Source organism: Manacus vitellinus, unplaced genomic scaffold, assembly GCF_001715985.3.
Source record: "Manacus vitellinus isolate BGI_N305 unplaced genomic scaffold, ASM171598v3 scaffold_49_pilon, whole genome shotgun sequence".
Classification (NCBI taxonomy): Eukaryota; Metazoa; Chordata; class Aves; order Passeriformes; family Pipridae; genus Manacus; species Manacus vitellinus.
The window spans coordinates 4,641,159-4,655,351 of record NW_021940603.1 but is presented as its reverse complement, the minus strand read 5'-3'; the positions used below and the strand labels follow the sequence as shown (position 1 = coordinate 4,655,351).

At 40.0% G+C, this 14,193-nt stretch overlaps 1 protein-coding gene across 1 annotated transcript in view; it reads left to right on the top strand.

Moving 5' to 3' along the window:
- Positions 1–13,291, top strand: part of FARSB (phenylalanyl-tRNA synthetase subunit beta) — a gene marked incomplete at its 5' end in the record, with an annotated part of 34,990 nt that extends 21,699 nt beyond the window's left edge. Inside the window, one exon of the mRNA XM_029962654.1 lies at positions 13,020–13,291. Within this exon, the coding sequence (XP_029818514.1) occupies positions 13,020–13,171 (152 nt within the window). The remainder of the gene's footprint in view (positions 1–13,019) is intronic.
- Positions 13,292–14,193: the final 902 nt, after the last annotated feature.

The window sequence follows — 14,193 nt, the reverse complement described above, 5'->3', positions numbered from 1 at the left end:
AGAGAGCATAGGCTGATGGAAGAGAGCAAGCACCAGCACTCATCTATTCTGCTGCCTAAAATAACAGCATAGAAAATACAAAATAGAAAAGCAAGACTGCAGGGATGGCAACTATGATTCTTCCTACATGTCATGCACTGGTGTCCAGAGATAGGAGACACTGACTCAGCTTGCAGAAGTGCCTCCATTCTGCACTTCCTGGGGCAGAGGCACAGGGTCCCTGACAGCCTGACCGAGCTCGCCTGTTCACAGACCTTTAATGGAGATTGTCAGATATATCCCTGTTCTGCAGTGTGCTGCCAAGAAGCCAACATCACACTTGAGCTAAGCAGTCTTCTGGCACTTCAGTGCACACTTCTCTCATATGTACTGACGCATCTTCCCTCTCCTTTTTTTAAGAAAGTACTGTTTTGCTCAGTATTATTTAGACAGACTCTCAAAGGGTTTAGTAGAATATTGCTAATAGGATTCCCAGGTTGACCACAGGAATGTTTAATACAATTATACTTCTTATTCTAATTCTACCAAGCACCAAATGGGTAATAGCAAAGCTTCATATTTGGAAAGGGGGTAGTGGTAGTGGGGAGTTAGAAGAGCCTCTGGGAGCTGGGTACTCAGCTGTCATTGAAGTTAAACCAAACTGCTGTACGCCTATTAAAATTCTTCTGTAGCTGCTTTTTGAATAGACATATCAAGAGTTTGCTTTAATACTGAAAAATATTTGCAGGTGGTTTTATATTCTGTATTGTAACATTTCAGCTGGCTGCAAGAAACAGGAAAAAGATCTCAAAAATAATCCTAACACAAGGAAGAAGTTATTTCTAGATATTAGTGCTGCTCAGTATTCCTGATGCTGTGAGATTTGTAATGCTCATTCAAAATCCCTGCATTCTCATGACATTACTCCACAATGCATTTAGTGTAAAGGGTGGATTATGCCTTGTCATGTGCAATATATTACAAGCAGTTTGTGGCTGTTGGCTATAGCCAGAAAAAAGTGTCTACTACTTTCTGTTTCATCAGTGATTCAGAAACTCTCGTGGGATGGCACATAGATTCCTTGCAGTTCTCCTGACATTGGAATTTAACCTTGGTAACAATGCAGATGGCTGATACTCCAATGCCATAGCAAATGCAGTGTCACTGCACCAACTTATCTTCAAAGACCTTCACTGCAGAGATGGTTGGAAGTCAAAGTAGTTGGGGAATTTTGTGTGGGGCTTTTTGTTGTTCGTTTGTTGATTATTTTTGGGTTCTTTTAAACTTGCTTCACAATCTGTCAATTGAGCATGTGCCAGAGTGAAAATGTCAGCAGATGATAGAGTAAGGTCAATTGCTGAATGAAAAAAAAAGATATCCTTTAACATCTTAAGAGACTGCAGGATACTGAAATAATTCATGAGAACACTGCAAGTTACTTCAGAGGTTTTAAAATCAGGACATTACACATGGCAGGGATTTTTAGATGCATCTCTATGGAGCCTGCTTTTTTATTGCCTGTGCCAAATTTAAAATTTATACAGTGAGAAATGGGTTTATCCTGTGACTGGTTTATTCCCTGATTTAGAGAGATTTAGAGGTACTTTCTCTGTATGTAATTTTAAGCAAAACTTGAGACTAGCGAGCAACAGAGTGTAAAAGTAGAGTTTTAGTCCAGTTGTTTTTATTCCTTGTGTAACTGATTAAAATAGTTCCAGTGATTATTGAAAAACATTACAGGGAATAAAATATTACTCTGAACGAACAACTGAGAATCATGGCTAGGCTTCATGAACAAAGATTTGGGGAACAACTGAGAATAGACAGAGATATATTGGGGACATGTTTGTCACTTTTCCCAAATTCACTTTGAAAAATGAAATGCCTGTACTGTAGTCCTGTTTGGTCCATATGTGCAAATCATGGTTATTTAAGCTCCTTCTGTTCCACCAACACCTAAGTGCCCTGTGATTTGACCTTAAGGTCAGAGTCTTTTTGCCTTCGTAGCAACACCTGTGAAAAAAGTACAGATGCTAGAAAATATGGGTGAAATTGTGATGTTCCCCTGGCCTTTGCACTAGGGTTTCGTGTAATCTGAGCTAGGTGATAAATGGAGAAGAGCTGTTTAGAGCAGCCTTAAGGAACAGAGGGTTTTGAGTGACTGAATTCAAGGATTTCAACATACATTTGGCACTCAGTGCCTTTCAGTTTCTTAAAAGCTACTAATGAAACCTTTTGGGTTTTTTTCTTATTGCCTCTAAACACACAAAATTAAAGTTTTAAAGGCAGAATTCTGAAATACTACCCATTGTTTTAAAATGCACAGAATTAACTTTTTGATGTGGTAGTGAATCCTACTGGCCAAGAAAAGCATTTTGGTTTTTCTCTTTGTTTTATGGCATAGGCACCCATAATCAAACATAGATTGAAAAGAGTACAATCATTGAATCAATCCTCAAATTTGTTTGTGCTCCATAATAAAAAATTTTTGCATAAAACTTTTGAGATTTTAGCCAGTTCCATACCATTAATAAAATGTAAAGATCAGTGTGAATGTGTATGATTAGGAGGTAAACAAATAGAATCAAACTTTTTAAAATATAAAAATATGGGTAGAAAAAGACAACAAATATGGTCATATGTTGTCAGGTAATTTCATAACATCATTAAATTTTTAGTTCACTTTCATGGGTTTCAGTTCCCTTGAATTGAAAACTGGAGGCATTCTGATTATTGTATTGGAAGGTATTCCTAATTTCAAGTTTTAATCTCTTCAGGAATGAGTATGTTTTCTGCAACATTTTAGTGATCCTGTGCTTCTGGATGACCATCTGAGATGACTATTTTCTTCCAGAATTCAGGACAATGATCACAGGAGGTGCTGTTAATCATGGGATTTGGGTCCATAGTAAAGTCTCACTTAGGCTAAGAAGAATAAAGAAGGGCTTAGTAAATACTGACAGCAGATTATATATCACAGCCTTCAAAGGAGTGGTGTGAAGTCTAAGGTGTAATTATCCTCACTCTTAATGTAACATTTAGAACGACTGTCCCTTATTTAAGAAGAAGCCCCTCGTTTTACAGTACCTTTGAAGCGCCTCCCTACTTTGCAAATGGAATGTAATTGGGCACAAACTGTTTTAAAAGGGAAAACAGTATCCCTGTTTTATAAAAAAGAAGCAATTTGACAGGTTCACAAAAAGTGAAAAATCTATATATAAAGAAAAAACCTATATATATATATGCATGGATACTGCTTCACTGTCTCCCCCACTGCCTTCCATGGTAAAACTGAAGTAGCATTCATTCATGTGAAAACAAGCAATCCCTGAATAGTGTCAGCTTGTGACATGAGCTACTTTTTTGTACATGATTGATTCTTATGGATCTCAGCTAACTCTTGGATTTATTAATATTTTTTTTAACTAAATGTTCATGCCATTCATTCTTTTAGGGTAATCATCAGCTTAGCAAAGCTGGGAGGTCAGTCTGTTTGTGTTCAGCATAAACATGTGCATAATAAATGCATACTAACTCTTGCTTCATTCAGTAACTGACAATTGTCTTTTAAAAAAAAAAAAGAGAAACTGCACTCCCTTCTTTTTATTGCCCTTATTTAATTAAATGAAAGGTGTGGTAAAGTGTAGAAAATTTTAATTCCACAGTAAATCATAGTAATAGCTTCTCATTTAGTAAGGTTTAGCTGTGAAATTAGAGGTGTAATAGTTGTCTCCATAACTAAGAACATCAGTAAACATTTGCTTTTATAATAATAATTATACAATAAACAACTTTAAAAGAAGATTTAGACCGTGAACCTCAATTCACAAGACAAGAGGAGGGAAATCTGGGACTAATTCCAAGTTAGGTGGATAGAATGGAACCACAGCATCTATCTCTAGTGATCAGTTTAAACTGGGAGACTACAATCTGTACAGATGTTTAATGCCCATGTTGAACTTGGCATTATTGATGCCTGGTTTATTTTAAGAAATCGTAGCTTGATGGCTTTTAATGGCAATCCTGGCCTTTCAGCTGCCTGTCTTGGCAGCCACTGCATTGCTCACAGATGTCAACAATTGTCTATTTACTCACAGATAACTAAAGGACATAAGCCAATTTTACTATGAAGCCTCCAGATATCATTTCTGACATACTAGGAGATGCCAAACAATTCTTAATTCATTTAACTGGCATTCAGAAATAGATACTTTATAGGTGCTATTGCATCCTTGTAATTGTATTTATAGTATTTCAGATTACAAGTTTGGTAGATAATCAGGTTTCTTTGAAAACATCTGTTCTCAACAAAAACATATCAGCTGGTAATTCAATATATTCAAGTCCTCTTCATTTCACATTTGCCAATTCCTAAGATTTATTTTTTTGTCACCCAGGATCAATCTAGATCATCCACCTTGGAATATTGGCACTACATTAATGTTTTTCTAGTACTACTGAATTCCCAGTATTGTTACTGTAAGTTAACAGCAGCAGGCAGGATATTTGCTTTGAGAACTGTACCATAATTCTGACACCTAAGACTCCTAGTGTCTCAGAAACATCCTAATCCTGGTAGATGTAACCAGACATATTCTTAATTTTTTTTTTCATATTCAAGAATACCTTTCCCCCCCTGCCTGGTGAAAAGAAATATTTATTAAAAACCTAATACATTTCTATCTCATGAAAAGTTAAACCAGTCTTGTTAGCAAATGAAAACATCATAACAAGTCTAACAGATAAAAATATTTCTTGCATCAAGAGTTTTAAATGTCTGGCACAGCTTTACTTTATATAATTGTAGATTTAGGTCATTTCCATGTTTTCTGTCTGTTTCCTTACATTTTTAAATAGAAAATTACTTCTTAATCATAAACTATATTTTTCATGTTGCAAAGCCTTCTCTAGAAAAGAAATGATTCATCCAAGCCAGTAGCAGAAATAGCAGCAATAGCACATCTCCTTTCTCAGTGAACAGGGGCAGTGATCTAAGCACTGAGGGTCAGGGTGTTTGATCCTTCAATTCCATTTTCACCTGCACACCTGCTATAGCTAGAGGCAAACTAAGTGTGCATATGCTTTCATTTTCACTACTATATTAATATTAATGCTAGCAAATGTGAACATGTCAATTTTATGCTTTATAGTTAAGCAGTTTCTCCAGTCTGGTGGGATTTTTCAACTGTGATATGGGAGCAGAGGGGCAGTGCTTCAAATTTAATCTTACTTTTTTTTTTTTTTTAGTGTCTGCAATTACATTTTAAACAAGAATTTGCAAGATATTGGCTCAAAGTTTTAGATCAATGCAAATTCAGGTTCCAAAGACTTCTCTTGCCCGTGGTGGAGGAACTGACTTTATCGTGGCTCATGGTTTATATGTTAGAAAACAGTAGATAAACAAAGAAATGCTGAGCTAGGTCAGGCTGAGCCCAGTACCTGTGCTGGGCACAGACCCTCCTGGTTTGGGACCTGAAGCAGAACAGCCATATTTGTGTCAGGCCCTGGTCTTGGGTGAGCTCACACTCAGCCAGTTCAGGTGTTTCTGTTCCTGGTGGAGCAGCCGTGGTGCTCCAGCCACGAGGCCTTGGTTTGCAACAGAAACCCTATCTGCTAAAACTTGAGTGATTAACAGTTCCACTGACTGCTGGAGTTCATCTTTTCATTATGTATTATTCCATGCTAGTTTGTCAAGTCATTTCCTGAAGGGCATGAAATGTGGTAGCTGTGAAAGCCAACATCAGGTGGCTGTTAGTTATCTCAGCAAGTGATGTCAGGTCACTGGGAGGGGAGGGCAGCTCCATCTGAGACATGAGGTGATTAAACAACATACAAACTAAGTATGACATACTAAAGTAGACTTGCAGACTGACTTAGTGCTGGTTCTCGTTATTCTCTAATGCTTGTGTGAAAGCAGAGCCTAAAAGCTAAAACTGCTGCCTTACTGCGAGTACATAAAGTTCTACCCCCTACCATAAGGAATATGGTTTATTGTTTCCTAGTTTCTGACAGACTGTGATGTTTGCAAGGATGAATTATTCCTTTAGATATGCAAAGAGAGATAAAAAACAGTCATGGAACAGAAAGAAATTAAGTTTTTTAATACTGAAAGCTTTGTGTTCTCTGACTCAAGTGAAATAGCAAGACATCTAAAAAAAAAAAAAAGAAAAAAGAAGAGTGAGCTTTATCTGGGATTAGGAATTCCCTATTTTTAGCAATACAATAGCTGTGACACAATACCAGCTTAGATTTGTGACTTTTAGAAAAGACAAGGTATAATATTTCAGATAAATCTGGATAAATCAGATAAAACAGGCCTAAAAGCAGAGATTAGCTGTGTAATGGTAACTGTGCAGTGCAACTAAACTCCAGTGTAGAACTGCTGTTTCTCACAACTGCCCCACAAATGCAAAGTTTTTGAGCTTTAGACACAAACACTGATTTCTAGAAAAACACATGGAATTTGACAGATTTCTTTCTAGGTTTCCTGCTGTAGTTTTTCCTGTACGCAGTATTTGAACAACCACACTGGGACTCCAGCACTGAATAAGAGAAACACTGTTACCCAAATCAGTGACCCAAAATGTCTGTGTTCCTTTAGCCTCAGCATCCACCCAAGTATTACTCTCCATTAGGAAAGGCAGGAACACAGTGATACAGCTTAAGTATCTGAGACTGCTGTAATCCTGAGGATAACATGGGCAGATAAAGAGGTTCTCCAAACCTATTGCATTCTTAAACCACTTCCTGACATCCAGCAACACCAAACACCCTCTGTTTCTAGAGCAATAATGAAAAATAAGTCAGGCTTATAGGGTTGTAGTATGAGATAGAAGAGTTAATTTTTCTCACATCCTCCCTGAGATACAAATTAATAAAAACACAGCCATTGACTTAGTTGTAATACGAGATGATGATTAATTGACTGACCACTGCAGATTTGTGGATGATTCTCCATGTTCCCTAGTCTCATTGTCTGCACAAGGACTCTAATATTCAGCTCTATTTTTGGATATCCAGTGTACCAGTCCAGGTAAATAATTGACTGTCACTTTACCCTCTTCTGTTATGCCCTGTATGAGGAGGCTTTTGAAAAAGGAGATTGTCAGAATGAAAAATGTCCTTTAGACAAGGACATATTCATTCCCATCATAAAGATATTTCTTCTGTCATTTTTGTCAGGTGTTAATTATTTTCCTGAGGGGGAGAATTAAGGCACATACCTGAAATTTGATTGTACTAATTTGAATTTCCTGATATGTCATTACAGTTAGGTGTGATCTGGGGAGTGGCAGTTGTTGTGGCACAGCTGTAGTCAGGATTTACAAACCAAGGGACTAAAGTAATAAATATTCCACTGTTCCCAAAGTATGGTTTTTCTGGGCATGAGGATATAAGGGGGAAGAACTGCAGACAGTGTGCAACTTAAAAGAACAATTGGTCTCAATGTGTTCCAAAAATCATGCCAGATTTGAGATGTCTGTGATTTTAAAAAATTAGCTGAAGGTAAATTATCCCACAGAGATATGATTTTTAGGTTGCTGTTTTGCATAAGGTTCTGGGAGCTTGGCTGCACTGTGTGCATGGGCAAGAAAAGGTGCCTTTTAAAACACTGCCCAGTCTGATAGTGTCCTCTGACTCTGCATTTGATTTGTATTATCTGCCAAAAGAAAGAATTGGTCGAAAGTGTGAAGAACCTGATCCTAAACCCAACATCTAACCTCACAAAACTAAATTCCACCCAGTCCAGCACAGGCAAAATACTTCACCAGGTGAGTCAGGATGAGGTAGTGAAAGGGCAGCTGGACAACTAAAGGGGAAGAGAATTAAGATGAAAGACTACTGAGGCCAGATGAGCTCTGCTCTGTTACCTTCTTAAGCTTCAGCTTCCAGTGTTCCTTCAAATTACAGGAACAAACAAGTGGGTCTGAAGGCTTAGTGCAACTGTAGGCCTATAATACTACTTTAATCTATTTCTTTTTGAAAGGAAGGGAGAGTAAGGTAGAGAAAAGAAACTGTGCAAGGTGTTTGACAACAGAGAGTGCAGGGAACTCAGAGCTCTTTGAGGGTCAATTAGCCAGAAAATGTGCTAAAGACTACATGCTCTGTTGGATTATTGGCCAAAGAATTACCCCAGAGCAATCAAAGTGGCCCTGTTGCCTGAATACAGAAAGGCAATTACGGATTTTGAGGACATGCTACAGAAGCTTTAATTAAAGGTATTATTTCTACATCACTGAACATTGGAAATTAAATTCTTACTTGCAGCCATGAGAAGTAGCTTTTGTCTTTTACTGGCGTGTAGTATGTCAGCATAAGACACGGCTGGCTTTGGCATCTCTTCTTTAGGAACACATATTGTATTTCACCCCACCCCTTCTCCTAACTACCAATTATAGACCCGACATATTAAGAGGTGGATTTCCATTGCTAGACCTTCAGGCTTCCTCTGGCATTGTCTAGGTCTCAGTCAGCAAGGACAATACAATCTGACTAAATTTCAAGGTGAAGTTTATGAAGTACTACTACTGTGCAGAGCAGAAAGGATTTACATATCAAGAATGATAAATCTGTTATCCTCAAAACAGAAGGTATAACAAACTACAATTTTTAAATTAATTTTGACTCTCCACAAACAACCAGACAGACCTACAAGAGCAGCCTTTCAGTATGACTGCACTAGCAGCAAACACAGTGCCTTCCTTGCACACCTACCAAGAGTGGGGCCTCCAGGAGTGCTTTAGTGGCTACCTGACTAATGAAAGCTTCCTTCAGGAAGACCATACTCTTCACAACCATACTGTTCTTGATGGCACTGCCTAGACAGATAAGACAAACTCTATGATGAACTCCTGCTCAAAAGCTGCAGGTCACAGCTGCTAATGATTCTGGGAAGGCTCCTTTTGGCATCAATGCTTTATTGAAGCCTTAGAGCACTGGGCTTCACCTTATGGTGTGATTTATTCAAACAAGGTAACACTGCATTTTTTTATGGACTCCCCATATATGCAAGTAGCATCAGCACCTGTCTTTCACACAGCCTGGACTCTCACTCTATAAAGTTTTTAGTTTACTTCAGAAGTTGAAGTCACATAACACTGTCTAGTACAAAACACAAGCTTTGCTAGAAATCTAAACCACCATTGCTATTTACTTGATAACACAAGAAACACACAAATTAGGATAAAAAACATCCTTACCTTTGTTTCCTGGTTATTTTGATGTACCCTCAGGTTTGCTGCCCTGCTCCATGGGTTGTTCAAGCCCTCCTGCAGCCTGTCCTCAGCACAGGTTCCTCCAGCTCAGGTCTCCTTTTGTGGTAGTGGTTGGTCCCTCAATCAAAGCCCTCCCCCCCCAGCTGCAAAATGATTGTTCCTTTTTCCCCCCCTGCTTTTTGCTCAGGTGTTTCCTGTTTCTTCTGAGATTTTTTCCTTCTTTATGTGCATCCCTTTCACTGTCTGAATTTTTTAATCTGAAATTTACATTTGCTCCAAATTCCGGTGCCTTGGCAACCAACATTACCCAGTCCAGTGCCTGAGACAACCTCCTTCTCTCTCCACCTGTGTGGTCAAAGGAAGAGTTCCTAAGATGAGGAAGGCTTTAGATTCCCCCATGTGGGATGCAGTCTGGAGGTCCTTTTGGCAGGCAGGAATATACTTTGAAGCATTCTGTAGTGCAGCCAATTATCATAATAATAGTTCCATTATTAACCAGAGTTCATAAACTCTCTGTAAACCTGTTCCTCAGCTCATGTTTCTTTGGTGCAAAAGCCAAGTGTTAGCTGGGCAGATGGGGGCTCTAAAGCTTTTAACAGGTTCTTTCATTTTTATTTGCTTATTGTCTGATCTTTTCCAGTCACAGAATTATGCCCTGCAACTGCCATGTCTGCAAAGCATCAGGCACAATGGTGACTGCCCTGTGAAGTAGCCAACATTTCAGGGTTAGCTTAACCAGAAATGGAAAGGTAGTTTGAAGGTCCTGTTGCCTGCTCTTTGGGGACCAAAATGTTCCCCCTTCATATTAACTATCTATTTCCCTCTTCACTGCAAGGAAGTGCAAAGAAAAGTAACATCATGGTCCAGCATAAGTTGCTGCATGAGATGGAAAAATACTGCTGAATGTCTAACCTGTAGCCTGGAGCACCGTGTTTGGAGCACACTGAATGTTTGGTTTCACAGCAAAGGCCTTCAGCCAAATCAACAGCTTGTCCCACACTCCTTCCCCCTCCAGGTGTGGAGCCAGTCACCACCTCCTTCTGGCAGTAGTGATTCAGGTCCCTTGTGCCACGGAGCTGTGCTGTAAGCTCATGGGGAGAAGGGATAAATTTTATCAGTGTTGAGATTCCAGCTAACATAGTCTTCACTTTATGCCATAATCACTAAGCCATTTCATAGTTTTTGGTGCAATGGCATGAATTGCTTTCAGGTTTCAAAATTTATCACAAATGCATGTTATTTAGTTAAATGCAAGGAAACTTCTCCTGAAGTTAACATTCTAGGGAAGGTCAGTAGTGGTGGATGTGAGGGTTGGATAAGGCTTCAAGTCCCCCCACCACTTGTTCAGCTACTGCCTGACTTCTGACTGGGAGACCAACAACTGGTGATGCCTGGATAGCAGAGCATTTCTTGTGCCTGAAAACTTGACAGCGTTTCACACAATGGGAAGTGCTACAGATCTGGGAAACTGCCCTTGACAGATTGACTGAGTGCAGTATTATTTGAGACCCCATCAGATGTCTATAAGTTTAAAAACAGTTGAGTCTCATGATATAGTTGGGTCTAGATGTGCAAGAAGATAAAATAACTTTCCCAAGACTACAGACAAGGCAGCTCAGAAGAACAGACAAGTCAGACTCATAGCTTTTTAACTGACCATACTGTCAGAGATCTTTTTTCCTATAAATTTATAGTGGGGTACCATGCCAACCTTATTAACTTGTGCTTGGTTCTTGCTCTTGTACGAGTTTAATCTTACAGTCCAGTTTCTAAAAGAATGTCACTGTATGCTGCTCACATCTTTGGGACAATACTGGCTTTATTCACAAATAGGAAAGCCTTTGCCACTGACTAAAAGGGGACTTTATTTTTAGGTTGTGTTTTCACCCACAATCTGCAGAGTGATCTGTATGGCATTTGTCTCTTTTCTAAATTTGTTTCATCAAGTTTTATTTTAACACTTGTTTTGAATAGTGCAGTTTGGCAGTTCAAGTGTCTGTTTGGCTGGAGTCATGTGCCAGTAACATCCAGGGTGAGATAATTTCACTGTTGTATGTCCAGTGTAGGTAGTAGGTATTGCTTGTAGCTAAGACTGGAATTGGATCATTTAAAAGATGAATATTTTTTAAAACAGCCTTTAAGTAATGTTACTGTGGTCATTTGCTACTGCCATCAGATTTCACAAGGTAGCCAAAACTGACGTAAGATATTTAAGTTAATTTGCTCTTGCAGCAGCTTGGGCAAGAAAAAGACCCAATTGCTGTTCTTGTAGCTGCAGGTTACAACTACAAACCTCACAGGAGATACTTCTTAAATGAATTATTTCCATTGGAGAGCTAACGAAGAATATATCTCTAGACTTGACCACTAGTGATCAGAGTGTCACAGAAGTGTTCCTGAGGTTTGAGATTCATTTGGACCTTTATTGCCTTTTAATTATCTCCTTTTTCACATAGTAAAGTGTCCTGGGCTTATCCTGAACCTTAAGTAGTATTTGGAACAACCAGAGAGTAAGTTGCTGTTAGGAAGTTCTTGTGACCTTTTTTCAGGAGGTAGAGGATGCTGAAGGGCAGGGAGCAGGAGTGGGAGCAGCTCCTCAGTTCTTGTCTTCACACTGGCACAGAAGCAAGTACAGCATCCCCACTGATGCAACCCCACACACCCCCAATAACTGTCTCCTTCTGGTAGAAGATGCTTTGTTGGGTTTTAGCTAAAGGTGCAGAGCACAGGGTGGGGGCAGGGAAGCTGACTGGTCCCCAGTGCTGACCCTGCTGACTTGTTTAACTTCTGAGTGGAAATCCAGTAAAGAGGCCTTCCTCTCTGCAAGGGCAGCAGCATTAAAAACATGGTGGAGGCAGCTTTCTGAGGAGGATCTGTAGGATGCAGTGGCCTTGTTTCATCCTCTCTCCTTTCCTCCTTTGAGATCACAGCATCAGCTGCAGCACTACTCACTGGATATCTCACACCCTGTGCCTTGCTTCCACACACTTGTTCTGGAAGAGGTCGTTTCAGAAGGAGCAACTTGCTGGTTTGGTTTGGGTTTGTCTTTTGAAGGGCTATCAGGTGAAAATGCCTCTCAGCTCAGACCAAAAATGCAAGTGTAGCTGCTCTAGACAAGCTTGAACACGTTGCTGGTATAGGCACCACGCAGAGGGAAGTTCCCATGTGGGAAGGCTTTCCATGAAAAAGTCTGCACAGCTCCTCCAAGTTCTTCATGGCAAATTCAACTACTATTTTTTTAAAACTTCTAACTAACACTGAAAACCTGGGACTTGGGTTGAGGTAAGAGGAAGGTGATCTTTGACTTCCTTGGAGTTGTTCATTGTTTCACAGTTTTACAGTGTATAGGAAACTGCCTAAAAGCTCTTCTCCAGATGAGGAATGTAGGTTGTTTCTAATTATGTGACATATAATCAAGGATGACATGCCTACTTACCCTTTAAATGACAGCAAGCTTTATTTCCTTAAACAGACTAAGGTGGGAAACATTCAGGTGTTAAATAGCCCAAAGGCTGCAAAAGTTCCTTATTTCAGTAACCCTCTGACTTGACTTAACTGTGCTAATTTCTGTTGCAGGAGCAACTTAGTCAAAACAACTGGAGTGTGAAAAATGCCCACGCTTTGGGCTTCACATTTTATTTTTAACTCAGTGTTTTCTCATTCTCTATCAATCATGACAACTGTTAATGCAAGAAAGTGAGAGCCCCTTCTTAGCATCTCGGCACAGAGAACAGTTTAATACTGAGAGCTTTGTTCTGCACGTTAAATGCCTATTGACTTCTCTGGCCCAAAGAAACATTGATTTTTCTCTCACTTTCTTTACAGGCTCTGCTTTCTTTCCTGGTCGCTGTGCTGAGGTCTTTGCCAAAGGTCAAAGCATTGGGAAACTTGGAGTTCTACACCCTGATGTTATCACCAAGTTTGAGCTCACCATGCCATGCTCTGCCCTGGAGATCAATATTGAGCCCTTCGTGTGAAGATATGACTTTTATCCTCCGACAGCTGTCCACTGTCACATGCAGCACCCTCTGGTCTTTTGTCTCCCCCCCGGGGGACATCGGCTGGTGCTTTTATGTTCCAATAAACTAGAAAAACAGCCCCTGTCTCCCTGAGTAAATGTGTTCCTTACAGTCAATCTGGCTGGCTTCTGCAGGGAAAGAATGTGGCATCTCGGACTAGGCTGTGCCATCAATGTTTTTAAAGGGCAGGGGGGAAGAAACAAGTTGGGTCAAAGCCCAGTGTTTTTCAAGAGAAATGTAATGGCAGAGCACATGATTAGTTTTCAAAATCAGAAATGTTCCACAGACACAGCTTCATACTGTAACTGATTATGGCTGCATAACAGGAATCTCATTCTTTTCTTATTGCATGAAATAAGATAATTGATTAGAGCAAATGTTGAGTGAATGTGAGCAGAACTAAGGAGTTGAGCTTTTATTCTGTACGGTTGTCATGTGCTCATCAATGGCTGGGGGAGGAAAATAAACTTGTTTCATGAAAACCAGAGCTATTTTGTAAGCAAGATGTGTGTAATATCTGCTCCCCTACTCCAGACATAACTGTTGATCCTTTATCATTCTAAATTCAGAAAGGAGAGGGGGTGGAATTAAATTTTTTCATGGTTGATGTAAGCCGAGCGATTTTTGAAGCGCCAAACCAAACTGGGGAAGTGCATTTAAGAGCATATGCCCGTGATCTTTTGCATGAGGAGCAGAGCACTATCAAAGCCTTTGTCCTTCTGGGGCTGGCATGTTTGTCTGCAGAAGTCAGCGTGGGCCCGCTGCACTCACACCCCGCCGGTGGCTTTCTGGCCCCCAGCTGCACGGGGACCACGCAGCTTTGGGATAGGATTACTTCCCTTGAAGTTTTGCCCCTGCCAATACATGAGAACCTCTCATGGGTCAGGCTTTTCCTTCTAGGTGGCTTTCTGGCAGCAGTTATGCCGCAGCCTGGCGCATTGTGCCTCGGCTCTCTGGGAAAATGAGAAGCTCCATCCAGC